Below are 16,279 nucleotides of genomic sequence, written 5' to 3'. Positions count from 1 at the left end.
GCTGGCAGGGCGTAGTGGCTTCTTTGGCCCACGGCGTTATCTGGCTGGTGGTCTTATTGGCGCATCGGGGCTCTGGTGGTGCTTCGCATGACTGGGGTGCATTGGATGGCACTAGGGGCGACTGGGCGATTGGGGGGGGGGGGTGGTCGGGTGGCACCCTTCAACCACATTCCTGCATCGGGATGGAGTCAGGGAGCTGGAGGGTATCTGCTAACCTAGCCCGGGATACCGCTTCGCCGCAATGAGTCAACCGGGCAAGTAGCAGTCAGAAAATTCCCATCTCACGCTCACCATTTCCCAAACCACGCAGGCAAATTACCTCAGAGTACGGAGTAGTATATCTACATGTATGTACATCTGTAGCTCTACTTGTCGTCACAAATTAGACAAGTGGAGGGCGTCCTAGGCTTGAATCGTTGGGTTGGATTTTATCAATCTTTTCACATCTGAATTCCCCGAACGGTAAAGGTCCGAAGACTTGGACGTGCTGTGACTGACAAATCGATCGCAAGCGGGCCCATAACCGGGGTCTTTTCCAACCTCTTAATTGCCTGCCTCGTTCTGTAGCTTTTATTATTATTTATTTTTCCCCCGTGCCTCTAGGACCTTCTCATCGCAAAGAAGTAAACAAATACCCCGAGGCAAGAAGGATTCGCAGACCTGGTTAATCTCGGCGGATTCGTAATTGGAAGGCTCGGCGCGCGGCGCTGGTACGGTACATACGGACGACATCTGCCTCGAGTAAACTCCCAAAAAATTATGTCGGCCGAAACGGGTTTCTTGGGGACTTCTGCAACAAGCGTGGGGCTGATCGCACTCTTCACCATACCAGCCGTCACCAGACTGGTCCTGCAGGTTCGAAACCGGGATGCGAAGCCGTCAGATATTTATGAAGACGAGGATGGCAAGAGTACACCAGAAGCCGTCAAGGCTTTCAGCGCAAAAGTCCCTAAAGCTTTTATCCTCCTCTTGTCCCTGGTAGGCCTAGGTCTCTCCATTGCATTGGCTGTACTATCCACCCTTGACGAGGGAAAGGGTCTCTTCCTCGAGAACTGGCTTACTGTTGCAGCTTGGGTAAGTTCACATGGATTTATGAGCATTCTTAGAATTGCGAGAAGGGTCCTCGCTAAACCGTGTTACAGGCACTTTTATTCTTGCAATCAATCTGTATCGCAGCAAGCCACAGCTCTGTCACGGCCTATGATCTGGGCCTGTATTCAGCACTTTCGTGCGTCGTGCTTGCTGCGGCACTAGCATTCCAGGATAACCGAGTCGCACAAGATCTCCTCAGACACGATAAGGCTGCTTTCGTTCTTAGGGTCATCGAGATTGCCACTATTGTCAGCCTAGCTTTTGCCAGCTTGTCCGTGCCAAGGCGTCCTGATGTCTTCCATAACGACCAGCTCGTCGACAGATACTATACCAACTCTGCATGGGCTCGCTTCAACTGGAGCTGGCCGGCCAACGTGCTCCTGCATGCAGCAAAGAAGAAGTCCCTCGATCTGACTGATCTTCCAAGGCCAGACCACTTTACGAGAGCCAAGGAAACCACGGCTGACTGGGAGAGCCGCGGATTCACCGGTCCGCTGTGGGTTTCTATTATTCTCGCACACAAATGGAAGTTCGCTCTTCAGTGGTTTGCGACTCTGGTAACCTCGTTCCTGAATTTCGCCCCTCAATGGTGCGTTCTACAACTTCTTCGGCTCCTCGAGAGACGCACAAACCGTGAGCCCCTTGGATATGACGCGTGGATCTGGGTTATCTGGATTGCTGTGGCCATTGTCGCCCAGTCATGGGTGGAGTCTCAAGTCTTTTGGATGTCATGGGCCGAACTATGTGTTCCCATTCGAGCTCAGCTGTCATCTCTGATTTTTAAGAAATCAATGAGACGGAAGGACACGAAGGGCGCAGGAAAGAAGAAAACGCAGGATGCCAGCGCTACCGAACCTACCATTGCCGCGCCGTCCGGCGAGTCTACTGCCATTGATAAGCCTGACACGGAGGAGACTGAAGAGGAGCAAATTAAGAAGAGCAAGCAGAGCACCGTCAATCTGATCGGAGTAGATGCGAAACGTGTTTCCGATTTTGCATCCTTCAACTTCTACTTCCCCGGCAGTCTTTTCAAACTGATTGTGTCGTTGGTGTTCTTGCTGGATCTGTTAGGCTGGCAGGCTCTGGTAGCTGGGTTCTCAACCATGCTTGCCATCACTCCCGTCAATGCCTACTTCAGCAAGCGGTACTCGGCTGCGCAAGATAAGTTGATGAAGGTCCGTGACGAAAAGATGGAAGTCGTCTCTGAAGCCCTCCAGGGTATTCGTCAAATCAAATTTGCCGCTCTTGAGCCGCAGTGGGAGAAGAAGATTGGGGAAGTTCGCGAGAGAGAACTTAGCAGCGTTTGGAATGCGTTCATCAACGATGTCTGTCTAATCGGATGCTGGCTCACCAGCCCCATCATGCTTGCAGCCGTGGCCCTCTCAGTGTATGCCGCCATTCACGGCAGTCTCATCCCCAGTGTGGCATTCGTCTCACTTGGTGTCTTCCGCGCACTGGAGGTTACCCTTTCCGTCATCCCTGAACTCATCACAGATCTCCTCGATGCTTGGGTCTCCGTGAAGCGTATCGATGATTACCTTCAGGGTGCGGAGATCGTCAAGTCGACCAAGGAATCCGAGGAGATTATTTTTGATGATGCGACGATTGCGTGGCCTGCCGACGAGAAAGACAATGATGACCCTGATAGATTTATACTGCGCAACGTCAACGTCACATTCCCGAAGGGTGAATTGTCTGTCATATCTGGGAAAACGGGCAGTGGGAAGAGTCTCATGCTATCAGCTATCCTTGGCGAAATAGACGTTCTATCCGGTTCTATCAGCCGGCCCAGGGCTCCTCTCCTCAACGAAAGACATGATACGAAGGCGAATCAAGGTAATTGGATCCTGCCAGGTGCTATTGCTGTGGTGGCCCAAATCCCATGGATCGAAAATGCCACTATCAAGGAAAACGTCTTGTTCGGACTGCCATTCGACGAACATCGGTACCAAACGACCCTCGAAGTTTGTGCATTCAAGAAAGATATTGAGATATTCAGCGATGGAGAAGAAACAGAAATTGGCGCAAACGGTATCAACCTCAGTGGTGGCCAGAAATGGCGGATTACCTTGGCACGTGCAATCTATTCACGAGCGGAAATCCTTGTTCTGGATGATATCTTCAGTGCCGTTGACGCCCATGTCGGACGTCATATATTCGAGAAATGCCTCAATGGTGAGCTCGGCGTTGGTCGAACCAGAATCCTGGTAACGCATCACGTCGCGCTCTGCGAGCCCAAGACGAAATACCTCGTAGAGCTCGGGCGAGGAGTGTCCTTCATGCTGGCCTGAAGTCGGAACTTGAGGAAGACGGTACTTTGCAACAAATCAAGAGCCATGAGCAGACGGAGGCCGAGATTCAGAGCGGACGTAGATGCGACCATGGTCAACTCCGAGGAAACATCCCAGGCCGGTGAGGAGCAAGGAGAGCCCCTTGCGAAGGTGCCTTCGAAAAAGCAGGCCCGCAAGTTTGTTGAGGAAGAAGGTCGCGAGAAGGGTGCCATCAAGAAGCACGTCTACGCCACCTACTTGAGCGACAGCGGCGGTTGGTTCTTCTGGACAAATGTTGTCTTCTTCTTCATACTCGTCCAGGCCTTGACCGTGGGGCGATCCTGGTGGTTGAAGATTTGGACTGGCATCTATGAGGACGAGAAGGCGCAAATGCACACCGCAAAGGAGGCATACGCATACTCAATGGACCTTCAGCAGACCAGCTTTCAGCAGACCAGCTTCCAGCCAACCAGCCTTCACAGACTCATGCAGCCTGTCGTCGAGCCTCACCGTGGTATCGCCTTCTACCTGGCCATTTATGTCCTGCTGGCCGTGGCAAGTGCGTTGCTCGGCACCATCCGCTACTACTACATCTTCTGCGGGTCTATCCAGGCGTCACGCAAGCTCTTTGCGCGGTTGAACTTCGTTATACTTCGATCGCCTCTTCGATGGCTCGATACCGTTCCCGTTGGAAGAGTGCTGAATCGATTTACTGCCGACTTCCATTCTGTTGATACCCATCTCGCATATTCGCTGGCTTTCGGGTTTGCAGCCTTTCTGAATTTGGTCGGCGTGATGGTTGCCGGCCTGTTCGTCTCACCAATTATCCTCGCCCTTGCAGCGGTTCTCCTGTTCATCAGTGCATTCTATGCTTTCCAATATCTTCACGGCGCCAGACCGGTCAAGCGCCTCGAGAGTACGACCAAGTCGCCCGTTTTTGAACAGTTCGGATCGGCGCTTAGTGGCGTGGCCACCATTCGCGGATTCGACAAAGCGCCCGTCTACGTGGAGCGCATGTACAAGAAGCTCGACGACTGGACTGTTGCTACCTGGCATCTTTGGTTGTTCAATAGATGGATGGGCTGGCGCATGTCCGTTGTAGGTTCGTGCTTCGCGAGTTTCGTGGCGATGCTCATCCTCCTGACTCCGGATATGGACTCCGCCCTCGCCGGTTTCGCCCTCTCCTTCGCACTGGACTTCTCGTCAATGGTCATGTGGACGATTCGCCATTATGCTAATATCGAGCTCGAGATGAACGCCGCTGAACGTGTCGTCGAGTACACGGAGCTCCCGACTGAGGATCTTGGAGGCGAGGATGCGCCGGCAGCTTGGCCCACCGAGGGACGCGTAGAAGTCAACGATCTGGTCGTCGGTTACGCGGAGGACCTGCCCCCTGTTCTGAAGGGTCTCAGCTTCAGCGTCAACCGCAACGAGAGAGTGGGCGTAGTCGGCCGTACCGGCGCCGGTAAATCCTCGCTGACCCTTGCGCTCTTCCGATTCATCGAAGCAAGGTCCGGAAGCATCTTCATCGACGGCATCGACATCTCCAAGATTAAGCTACACGACCTCCGATCACGCCTCGCCATCATCCCCCAAGACCCGGTACTGTTCTCCGGTACCGTACGCTCGAACCTAGACCCCTTCGACGACCACGCGGATGCCGAACTCCTGGACTCGCTCCACCGCGTCCACCTGCTGTCCGAGAACGAGACCTCGCCCGGCACTCCGGTCGTTGCGAGATCCGGCGAGTCGGCAGCCAGCGGCCAGCGGTCCAACACCAACATCTTCCGCGACCTCGCCTCCACCATCTCCGAGGGCGGCCTCAACCTGTCCCAGGGCCAGCGCCAGCTCCTGTGCCTCGCCCGCGCCATCGTGTCGCGCCCCAAGGTCATGGTCCTCGACGAGGCCACCAGCGCCGTCGACATGGGCACCGACGCGCTGATCCAGCGCTCCATCCGCGAGGAGTTCGACGACAGCACCCTCGTCGTCATCGCCCACCGCCTGAGCACCATTGCCGACTTCGACCGGATCCTCGTCCTCAGCGACGGCAAGGTGGCCGAGTTCGGCACCCCCAAGGAGCTGTGGGAGGCGGACGAGGGCAAGGGCATCTTCCGGGGTATGTGTGAGGAGAGCGGTGAGAAAGATCATCTCCGCGCGATTTGTCTGGGAGAGAATAAGAAGTAAAAAGAAGAAAGAAAGAAAGAGATGGGCTACGGATGCGCAATGCCTATGATGGTCTGGGATACATAAAGGAATTACGTTTATATAAGTGATAGACATATCTGGATAGGCGTTCTTGTTTAATAATGCAAAACAGAATTTGGACTCAAAGATTTTATCTCACCTACCCCTGAATACTGACCAACTGTGCTTTGACTCGAGCGAAAGTGGCTTCAGCGGCACAGAAAATGATCACAATCTGTCAGGCGCAATAGCAAAGTGCCAATAAATATGTAGGTAGGGTTATTAAGACCAGGAAGTTATGAAGTAACGATCGTGATATCTAATCAGCCCGACAAATACGCCCTCCTAAAGATCCATCCACCGCCTGATTCCCTGGCCAGTTAGAAAAAGCCCAAGGCTCCATCTACTGTTCCCAATACTTATTCGAACTCCTTTGGAATTCGGAACGAATCATTCTTCCGACTCTCCGCCAAGTACGTTTGACGATCAGCGAGATACCTCTCACATTTCCATACCGGGAAGCTCCTTCAGCCCTATATTAGAAATGCCAAGTCAGTCTCACTTGCGCCACGGTCACTAGAGGGGACAAATGGGGTTGCAGTAAAACGAATAGTAAGAAAGTGGAGAAATGGGAGGGCTCACATTGGTCGTCACCAACGCTCTCCTTGAAGGACTGCGACTTGAGGCAGGCGTTGGCCTGAGCCTCGGTCTGGCGCTTGAGGGGCGCGCAGCGGTCGTTGGCGCAGTGGCCGTCCATGGCCTTTTGGAGGGCGTCGTCCTTCCAGCCGAACAGGTAGTCCCCGTGGATGCCGTAGCCCGTGTTGTCGCCGAAGCTCCAGTAGAAGGGCTGGGAGCCGTCGGCGGGCCACTCGGGCCTTGTTGTTGAACTGGCGCGTGTCGAAGATGATCTCGTACATAACCTGAGGGATCTTGACCGGGTGCGTGCTGGGGCAGGCGGAGCCCATCTCGAAGGCGCCGTTGGGTACGCGATGTGCGACTTGTGGTCGGGCGAGTCCGTGTTTCTGCCGTCCCAGCACGAGGGGAAGGTCACCGTCACCCGCCAGCCACCGCCGCAGGGCTGCTTGGGGAACCCGGCAATGTCGGAGCCCGTGCAGGGCCCCCCGCGAAGGGACTCTGGTTCATGTTGGCTTCGCAGCGGAAGCAAAGACCCTTCGGGACCTTGTTGGCGGCGCGGTTGGTACTGTCACCTACCCAACATGCGGAACCCCTGAAAAAGTAATTACGGGTTAGCTTGGACTCAACCGGTCCCTGGATGCATATTTTCAAACTGGTAAAGCCCCTTGGTTTCGTGGTGATAGAGAATTGAGCATCACGATCTTTACACGCATTCAACCCATTTCAGGCTTCAGGGGAGGGGGTAAGAGAATCTTGTCGTTACCTTCGGAAAAGCCGTGACCTTGGCACTCTGCTGGTACCCTCGGATGTAGTAGATGGTCATGCCGGCCTTTGTGCCGAGCCCAAGGTTGGTAGCCTGGGGCACGCGTTTGAAAGTACCGTTGCGGGCCTTGAAGTAGACGCTTGCGGTCCAGTAGTTGGAGAAGTCCTCCGAGTATGTGCACGAGGTGCAGGTCGAGTCGGCTGGGGGGTCGACATCGGACGGCTGCATGCTGGCGTTGAAGGAGTTGCCGCCGATGATCTGGTGCATGTGGGCGGACGGCATGTTGCCCGGCTCGACCAGGGGGTCGACACGGTCGACGGTGAGCTGACCGCAGCCAAAGCGCATCAGTTCCTGGGCCATCGCCAGCGAGGCCGTGGCGGCCGCGGTTACCAGAACTTTGACAAGCATTTTCGGGGCTCTTATGAGATATTCGTATGAGCTGTGATGAGGAACAATCGGGAACGGTTTGGGCTGCAGTTTGTTGCGTAGTAAACCCCAGCTCTAGTAGGGAACCGGGAACCTGGGTGTTGTGCCATGCTCTTTATCTACCTGCGCTCGCCGGCCCTTTTCGAATATTCTCTCTCGAACAGCCCATCACTTCTACCGAGCCATGGAACCGCCGTGTGATCAGTAGCTCCGGGTAAAAGCCAAGGACGGGCGTCATGCTGCGGTGACGGCAATTGCCAAGAAGCGAAATAGGCATTTGCCGGTATTACGATTAATATACTGCAAAAACTCCGCATGGGCTGGGGTAGCTTGACAGACTCGGTACAGACGCCTGATTGGACCAGCGGCCTCGTACCCTATATAATAACACTAACAGGCCCAGCCAATATGAAGGAAAATCGACCAGCCTTGCCACAATGTGGACATGAGACTGGTCACCCCCCACAGACTAGCTGTGTTGGGAGCTGTCTCGGCACGTCTTCTGCGTGTTCAATCATATCTCGAGTCCTGGATACTCTGGTCCTTTGGGTATCCTTCCTCGTCAACCCTCCGGTTAGTGACTGGTCAACCACGCCTTTCATCCGGTTGTAATCGAACCTTTTCTTTCCCATCATAAAGCATGTCCATCGATGTATATGTCGCAGGGTACACATCACCGATGCAGTATCGACTCAAGGGGGTCAGAACGAGGAATGCGGTATCTGGATTTACAACCTCCTCCGGGTAATCTCACACGTGGACCACATCTGCCGTGGAACGCTGCAGTGCCGTGTCACTTTGGCATGCCAATGTCCGATTCGGGAATACAGACTATTATGCAGTCTTCATCGTTGCAGGATCAGACCCAGATCCGCGAGAACAGTGCTGGAGTAGGAACACAGCTCGAGCGTCAAGCTTTCGCCTCCCGTATAAGACGCTGACACGTGCGGCAGTAAGGAAACCAGTTGATTGACTGACAATCATGGGCACCCATGGCGTCCAGTGCCTTCAAGGGTCGTTTCTCCACGTGTCGACCCTTTTCTCTCTGCAACAGATTCGAGGGCCTGTCGACCCAGCAGAGAGTACCTAGGCACTTTGATTTGGCTGGCTACCAGCCTATCACACGGACCAGCACAATAGGTGCGCAAATCTTATGGCCAACGTAGATTATGGCTTGTAGCATCGCCATCTCCGAGACCGCCAGGAAGTGGCAGCACCAATGCCACGAACTGACCTATAGGAGAGTCGCCTGCCATCGCCTTTCACCGTATACACCATATAAAGAGTGAAGGAAGGAATATTAGCAAAGAAGACCACGCATATCACTGTAAAATCAATAAATACTTCAGTAGACAGGCAGGTATGATTCGGCACGTTTGCTGGTTATATGAGGCCCCAGCAGCAGCGAGATTTGTATGTTTATACGTGAAAGTTGGTCGTGAGTCGTAGTGCAGCAGCCTAGCAGTAAGTAGCACGCCAAGTAAAGACGCCAATTTTTTCCATTCGGCCACTCGGACTAGGCTTCCACGTGCATTAAACCAAATACAAAATAGCGATACTATACATCTGCCCGCAAAAGAAATCAATGACGTTATCTGCTGGGTTCGGGGAATTTCAAGGGCGAGTCCAATCCGAGTCAATTCAATGACCCTCAATCAAGGGCCTTTGATCTTGACGTAAGTATAGTGGGTACTGATATCATCTCGTCAGCCATTCTCGGTGAGATTCTCGATCTAGATTTCGTCGCCAACATCGCTATCGATCGGCGTGTAACAAAGGGTTCTCGTGTATCTTTTATTTTCTTACTTTGATGGCCACGCAGCCTGCTGGCATGTAAAAACTGCCAAATACAGAGTTGCATCTTGCTCGTTTCGTTTCTATAATTAATGTTTCCATGCTTATAGCAGCGACTTTCCGGCTTCCGTGTTTCAGATCGTGGGGATTGATAGCTTTGAAGGCCAATCTCTCTTTTTCTTCAAAAACTTCCCAGAACAATACTGCCATCTATATATCTTTAATCTAACCAGACCCCCAAAATGGCCGGTACCGTATATGTTTTGGATAATTACTATCTTGCCATCACCCTGCTCATCACCGTTGCATATCAGCTGTTCTTCTTCTCCATCGCCTTCAGCTTCAAATTCGATAAGCTGACTGGTACGTAAGAAGCTGCCCTGGTCTAGACGCCCCGTTCTCCTGCTAACCACCGAAAGACAGACTTCGCCGGCGGGACCAACTTCGTCGTCCTGGCCATCGTCACCCTCGCCTTCAGCGGCCACCACCATGCGCGCCAGGTCGTCGCGTCGCTCTTCCTCATGGCCTGGGCCCTGCGCCTGTCGGGCTTCCTGCTGTTCCGCATCCTGAAGACGGGCAAGGACGACCGCTTCGACGACAAGCGCGACACGTTCCTCCCCTTCCTCGGCTTCTGGGTCTTCCAGATGCTCTGGGTCTGGACCGTCTCGATGCCGGTCACCGTCCTCAACTCACCGAACGTGCAACAGCAGTACGCGCAGCCGCCGTTCGGCACCGGCCGCGACATCGCCGGCGTCATCCTGTACGTCGTCGGCCTCGTCATGGAGACGGCCAGCGACACGCAGAAGTTCGCGTTCCGCCAGGCCCACGACAAGAGCGCCGTCTGCGATACGGGCTTCTTCTACTTCAGCCGGCATCCCAACTACTTTGGGGAGATCCTCGTTCAGTTCTGTGAGTGTTCCGACCTTGACGCAGATGATGCGATGCTGGGTTAAAGAAGTCATCGCTAACAAGCATATAGCCATCTATATGATTGCCGTCTCGCCTGCTGCCGATGGCTATGTCGGAGGCCAGGCTTTCAAGGCATTATACGCTACCATCGTGGGCCCTTTCCTGCTGACCATACTGCTCATGTTTGTCTCGGGTCTTCCGCTGTCCGAAAGGCCCGGTGCAAAGAAGCGGTACGAGAAAGGATTGAACTGGGAGGGCTATCAACGTTATCTGAGGCGGACGAGTATCCTTATCCCATTTCCACCGCAGGTATACGAGCATCTGCCTACCATTGTCAAGCGCACGCTGCTGTTGGAGTTTCCGATGTACGTTTTCGACCCCGCGAAACACTCAGAGGGAGCGCAGGAGTCCGGTCCGCAGAGGAAGGCCAGAACGGCCAGACAGGCGATGCCAATCACGGCCGGCAGAGCGGCGAGCCGCTGACGGAATCGTGATCCTGGTCGTTATAAGGGGAACTGTAGCCAGGCATTTACAGCAATATATGTTACATGTTGCTAAAGTACATACCGAGGTCCATTCTAATCAGCTTTTCTATTCCTTTTTTCACACAAACAACTGATATCCAAGGCCAGTTTCAGTGACTGGTCTATAAAACCTACGCTTTGGAAAGCGGAACCAGACACCCTTTAGTCGTTCAGAACCCTCCCAACTCACAAGGACCACGCCGCACCTTGTGAAACTTCTCCAGCTCCTCTAACTGTTTAGGCTTCGGGAACACACAGGGTACCTCCACTCCCTGTCAGACAGCCCGGAGCCTCTAGAGGCTGATCTAAGCTCTCCTGGGACATGGAGTATTCAGAGGGAGGTGCTTCCTCCTCGTGAGACTCGCAGCCCTCGGGTATGGGGACCATGGCGGACTTGGTGTAGATATGGATGGCCTTGGTCCAATCCAGGCCTTTGGTGATGCACCCACCCTTGACTGAGACCACGTTCTTGCCCTTTTCATATTTCCATGTATGTTAGCCAAAGAGAGCCCCTCTCTCCCCAGGTTGCTAGGACGAGGTGCACTTACAGGGGTCGTATGTACCAAACGAGTTCCGCAGGATTGGCAGAAATAACTAAGGTTCGGTTATGGATGTTAAGCAAGAGGCTTGTCTTTGGTTTCATTTTTCCAGCCAAACCAAGCCTGGTTCGGGGATGTCCGGTCTATGCAGCAAAAACACCCCCAAGGTTGACTTACCAGTGCATCGTATGTCCCGAGGGTGTGGGTCGTCTGATACGAACTGTCAGCAGCCCTGATATTGGTATTTGCGATAGACAAGACTCACGTATAACTTGACAGGCCCTCCATGTTAGGCAGCTGGAATTTGGGGAATATAGCACTCGTCCCAAAGGCCGAGGAGGGCTGCAGGCGACATTCGAAGCAGTGGCAGATGTACAACGCGAGTGGCTGCTCAAGCGGGGTCGTGAATTGGACGGCACCACACTGACATCGACAATCCATATTTGCTTGGTGTCAGCTTTCCTTAGGATGACTTGGTTAGAGTAGGAAGAGAATTAGAGATCAGCTTCTGCTGATTTTGTCAAAAATGTTATGACTCAAAAAGAGCTATACTTATCAGGCAAAATAGGTATGTATGTAGCAACGTGAAAGAGTCGACAGATCGGTGAAGTGGCACTGTACCTATGCTGTACAGGTACAGCACTGTATAACGGCAGAGCCCCGCTATCGCTAACAACAGCTGCATAGATGCAGCCGATTTGAGTCATCGGCCACGTGCATACTATGGCGTTGCAATCAAGCCCATCATGTCGCAGATGCTGCCTAAAGTAACTGGCCATACCGTGCGCAGTACAGTACACCAACATACATTTAATTGGATAACGGGATGCAGCTCTCCAAAGCTTGCGCCACGTCCAATAATGTACTTGGGTAGTAAATGTGTAGTATATTTCATGTCCAACTGTACTATGCAATTGTAATATGTTATGTTAAGCATGCCACCTATCTCTATCAGACGCATCCCCCGCCGGGTTCGGCGTCCTATCGAACTCGTCAATCGCACAGCGCCTCTCTATGCGCCGGGCCACGTCGACAACCGGCTCGTCCACCCACCGGCAGAACACGTCCGCGGCGGCCATGACGAGCGGCACGAAGAAGACGAGGCCCAGCAGCCAGCACAGCGTGCGCTGCCCCCCGTCTCCACGCCCGTCAGCCCCTTGAGCCCGAAGCCGGGCACCGCCGAGCTTGTACCCCGGATAACCATATTTGCCTAAGCTCTTCCGGCCAGGCTCGCCCGTGATCTTGGTCTGCAGCAGCTCCAGCACAGGCCCGTGCACAATGTACACGGCGTAGCTGACGCGGCCGCAGTACTGGGCGAACCGGCTCTCGAGCGCCTCCCGCGCGACGCTCAGCCGGCCGCACACCACACCACGCCCACCGCGCACAGGGCGAACCAGAACTTCTGGGGTGTGGTCGGATCGTTGTGGGGGAACGCCGAGGGCGTCCAGGCGTCGAGGACGTTGATGCCCCAGGTGTAGTCGGGCTTGTTGTTGGGCCACCCGGCTACATAGAACGATATTGCTAAAATGGTCCAGTGGAGCGCTTTCTCCAGCAGGAGGAGACGCTGTCACCGTCGGGGGAGTCGTAGTGCTCATACAGCTTGAGCTGCGCCTGGCGCCGCTCCGCCGCCTTGAGGTGGAACTCGGCCAGGAGCATGCCGGCGATGAACTCGAAGGCGGCCCACCGCCCGCAGCTGAGGCAATAGTTCATGAGGAAGACGGTGACAAACAGGCGCACGTGGTACCGCACGCGCGATAGCGTCAGCAGGACGACGAATAGCAGCATGGAGTGGCACATCTCGATGGGGATGGTCCATAGGTGCAGGTCGTAGCGCGGCCGCAGCTCCGTGTCCCAGCTCCAGGGCCAGAGAACTTGGTAGAACGTCGAGCTGGCCCAATGCTCCAGTTGGTCCCGGAAAGTCGGCTGCGGCTTGTAGACCAGCCCTAAGCAGACCATGGCGAAGACTATGCATGACGAGACCAACGGCGGGCCGTACAGCCGGATGGGTCTCCGGAAGGCCGAGGAGGACAAGGCGGCATGGAAGCCCTTGAAGTTCCGGGCGCGGATCTCTCTCAGCGGCTTGTAGGATAAGGCGAAACCCGAGATGACGAAGAAGATGTGCACCATTGGCCGGCCCGAGAAGACGAGGCGCAAGAAGGGCAGCTGGAAGGGCGAAGAAGCCACATTGTCGTTTTCGTATGGCACGCCATACGTCGGCAACATGTACCTGTGGTTCTCCTCGGTATAATGGCAGAGGAAGACGAGGACAGAGGCTATGCCGCGCAGACCATCTAGATACGATGTCGGGTGCAGACGCCTAGACTTGGAGCTCGTCGTCTGGGGCTGGGATGTCGTTGCAAGATCCGGGTTGAGCTTCTGCGTCACGTAGCTCGAGAGGAAGGAGTACATTGACAGTGAAGATGAGCGAATCCGCGCCATTGTGGCACACTCACGTGGCGCACCACACGGATTCCGACAGCTCGAGTCTTATCCTATGGTAGTGATAGAATGCAATATGCCCATGCTGGTGGGTTAAGGATGAGGACCCTCGCTCTCTATCTGTACCACACTCCCAGGCGATAATGTAGTGTCTTAGCAGCCTGGCGCGTGAGGGGAGTGGCTGGTCCAAGTATTTAATAGATCTGGGTTTCCGAGGTCGCGGCACTTGGTGTCTCAAGGCTCATCCGATGTCCCGACCTCTTACAAACCCGGGCCGGACACGGGATATGATTGTTGGACAGCGGTTAGTAAGAAGGCGAAGTCAAAGTCACCGGAATGGTATAGCGCCGGAATGCGAGAAAAATCTTAGAGAAGGAAATACTAGCAACAGCAGGCTCAGGTGCGAAACCCGTTCTCGAAACCCGTACACCAAACCTTGGGGACGCTTAGGCGATGGATGAGTTTGGAGACGAGATATGTATGTCTGATGGGAATGTGAAACGGTTGGAAGTGCGTGTTTCCAAAAGTACGTAAAAAGACACACAGAGACTCATGGGCTTGCCTACCTAGTTAACTCGCTGGTCTGGACCCCCTGCTGCTCATCGTCATGCCAGGTTCCTGAACCCATTGAAAACGAGAATAACGGGGCTCGGGGACTGCGCCGTACCTGACTTGCGACGCTATACCGTTTTGGCGCCGTCCTCCACCTTTTCAGTAACGGAATCCATAGGTAATGTTCGATCCATTGAAGGATTTCAAACCTTAGGTAGGCAAGGAACGAAAGGACGGTGGTGTCAAGCTAGGTCGAGTCAGCTCATCAGAGGCCGCCGGCCCGGTAGCGGCGATACACTCATGTCGATGGTGCGATGCTTGCTGTGTGCGCAAGAAAACAGGGTCAATCGACCATGTGGGACATAACGATCTGCTTGCGACGACGAACCTTACGGAGAGTTGATTCCCCCACAAGGGCCAAGACTTGTTTATGTAAAAGGGCGCGAGGGACCATTGGCAGTCTGAGCAATAGTCTGGGCACGTATGTAGTTGTAGTAGTCTGGGGGGGACCCCGTTATTTCGCTGACACGCCTTGGAGAAATGCTTAATTTTCCCGCTGACCAGGCTGCCAACATTGAGCTAGGTTGCTCATGTCGAAGTGCCACGCACACTCCTATATTTATTCTTTCTTGTGGGTTAGGTGGGGTTGGATCCCGCGAAGCTTCTTGTACGCAAGCAGCCAATCTTCTTTTCCTTTCCACGTGCGAAAAGGAAGGATGCTCAACCCCGTAAGGTTAGGCTTCCAAGCATTGCTATGTTAGCGGGCAGGCCATACGTCTTCCGGGACGATCTGTCTCGATGCTAACCAACAAACGTCACCCCGAATCCCCGGTGGACGTTTGGCACGGCGCTACTGCACATTCGACACCTTTGCCGAACTGCGCACAGTCGAGGCTCGTTTGGAAAGCGAACTCGATCAGAGGCTGATTAGGCTCGACGATGGAACACCACTCTGCCTTGAACGTGTTCTTTTTTCTTTTTCGGATGCACTTAATAATCACACAAGGTTGAAGCCCTCGTTGTTACTTACTTACCTAGGTAGGTACTCACTCTTAGCAAGGAGGGACCATAGTCACGTGGCACTCTTTTCGGAATAATGTCTTGTTATGTTCAACCCTTCCGTCGTAGAGTGCCCATGTCCTCGGGCTTCTTCTGCTCACTTGGTATTCTTGTTATTGCCACGTTACCTATCTGTGTGCCTCGTATTCGAATGACGAGATGCCAAGGAAGAGGAGGCCCGACTCTTGAGTCTCGGGTCCCCTGACTAGAGCTGTCGTCTGATCGATGAGCGCAATCGACTTTAAACATTCTATGTAAAATCCCAGGCGCAATCTCAACGCTCAGCAGGTAGGTTTAGTGTGGCGTCCAAAAGTACACAGACGGCCGGCATTGTGCGTCTAGCACGGCTTGGTCTTGTTTCGCCATGGCGACGGGACGCCCTTCTCGAGATCGCTCGCCTCGTTCGAGTCCAGATCGCTTATCACACTGTTCGACCGAGTATAGTTGCTGCTGCTGGCGGCCGCCGAATAGTAACTACCTCCTCCTGCCAGTATGTCCTGGCGTGTCCTGCAAATCTCATCCTCGTAACCATAGCCTCCGTCTCCGCCGCCGCCGTCACTTTTCTTGTCAAGCCAAGTCGTGCTCATGCCGCTGCTTCCGCCGCTGCACCCTCTGACGTCGTCGTCGTCGTCGTCGACTTTGCCGGCGTGTGGGCGAGAAGCAGAATAAGAAGAAGAAGAAGGAGAAGGCCATGCCCGCGATACACAGTCGAGTATCCGGATCGGGACGTAGACTAGGCCGATGATCATGTAGGCGAAGGCGAAGCCAACGAGCCGCAACGCCCGCAGCAGCAACTGCCGGGCCTCGCAGCGCATGTGGCGGACGGACAGGGTGATGACCGCGAACAGGCCGCAGAGCGTGGCGGCGATGGAAAGGAGAACGGTGTTGAAGTCCGCTATGGTTATTGGGGGTTCCGTTTCAGAGGGTACATGCCCTCCTTGAGTGAGGGCCATTTTGATTGATATAAAGGGCGATAACTGGGACTACTATACGTAGGTTTATAACGCTGCTGATTTGATCGTCGTTGCGGATATAGCGGCCTGATCGTCAACTGTTGGTTGGCTGCTTTACCACGGCTGTCCCAAACGGAAA

The 16,279-nt window shown here is 54.1% G+C and overlaps 7 protein-coding genes across 7 annotated transcripts; 3 read left to right on the top strand and 4 right to left on the bottom strand.

Moving 5' to 3' along the window:
* Positions 1-759: 759 nt before the first annotated feature.
* Positions 760-3,383, top strand: PG994_009244 (ATP-binding cassette (ABC) transporter protein; the record flags this gene model as incomplete). The annotated part of the gene is made up of 2 exons (XM_066860653.1): positions 760-1,074; positions 1,143-3,383. The coding sequence occupies 2 exons, from the start codon at positions 760-762 to the stop codon at positions 3,381-3,383; spliced, it is 2,556 nt and encodes an 851-aa protein (XP_066714242.1).
* Positions 3,384-3,473: 90 nt separating this feature from the next.
* On the top strand, positions 3,474-5,546 carry PG994_009243 (uncharacterized protein; the record flags this gene model as incomplete). Its single annotated transcript, XM_066860652.1, has 1 exon — positions 3,474-5,546. One exon carries the CDS (start codon positions 3,474-3,476, stop codon positions 5,544-5,546), a length of 2,073 nt encoding a protein of 690 aa, XP_066714241.1.
* Positions 5,547-6,047: 501 nt separating this feature from the next.
* PG994_009242 (uncharacterized protein) lies at positions 6,048-7,353 on the bottom strand (the record flags this gene model as incomplete). The annotated part of the gene is made up of 3 exons (XM_066860651.1): positions 6,048-6,079; positions 6,189-6,747; positions 6,946-7,353. The coding sequence occupies 3 exons, from the start codon at positions 7,351-7,353 to the stop codon at positions 6,048-6,050; spliced, it is 999 nt and encodes a 332-aa protein (XP_066714240.1).
* A 2,054-nt stretch (positions 7,354-9,407) lies between these two features.
* Positions 9,408-10,557, top strand: PG994_009241 (3-oxo-5-alpha-steroid 4-dehydrogenase; the record flags this gene model as incomplete). The annotated part of the gene is made up of 3 exons (XM_066860650.1): positions 9,408-9,528; positions 9,589-10,074; positions 10,145-10,557. The coding sequence occupies 3 exons, from the start codon at positions 9,408-9,410 to the stop codon at positions 10,555-10,557; spliced, it is 1,020 nt and encodes a 339-aa protein (XP_066714239.1).
* A 278-nt stretch (positions 10,558-10,835) lies between these two features.
* Positions 10,836-11,578, bottom strand: PG994_009240 (glutathione-dependent formaldehyde-activating enzyme; the record flags this gene model as incomplete). Its single annotated transcript, XM_066860649.1, has 3 exons — positions 10,836-11,072; positions 11,147-11,192; positions 11,403-11,578. 3 exons carry the CDS (start codon positions 11,576-11,578, stop codon positions 10,836-10,838), a joined length of 459 nt encoding a protein of 152 aa, XP_066714238.1.
* Positions 11,579-12,066: 488 nt separating this feature from the next.
* On the bottom strand, positions 12,067-13,576 carry PG994_009239 (hard surface induced protein; the record flags this gene model as incomplete). The annotated part of the gene is given in 3 exon segments (XM_066860648.1): positions 12,067-12,484; positions 12,502-12,640; positions 12,709-13,576. The coding sequence occupies 3 exon segments, from the start codon at positions 13,574-13,576 to the stop codon at positions 12,067-12,069; spliced, it is 1,425 nt and encodes a 474-aa protein (XP_066714237.1).
* A 1,949-nt stretch (positions 13,577-15,525) lies between these two features.
* On the bottom strand, positions 15,526-16,140 carry PG994_009238 (uncharacterized protein; the record flags this gene model as incomplete). The annotated part of the gene is made up of 1 exon (XM_066860647.1): positions 15,526-16,140. One exon carries the CDS (start codon positions 16,138-16,140, stop codon positions 15,526-15,528), a length of 615 nt encoding a protein of 204 aa, XP_066714236.1.
* Positions 16,141-16,279: the final 139 nt, after the last annotated feature.

The sequence above is a fragment of the Apiospora phragmitis genome (assembly GCF_038363925.1).
Source record: "Apiospora phragmitis strain CBS 135458 chromosome Unknown utg000008l:1.0-3514335.0:1.0-3519231.0, whole genome shotgun sequence".
In the NCBI taxonomy this organism is placed as follows: Eukaryota; Fungi; Ascomycota; class Sordariomycetes; order Amphisphaeriales; family Apiosporaceae; genus Apiospora; species Apiospora phragmitis.
This window is presented reverse-complemented; position numbering and strand designations above follow the sequence as displayed.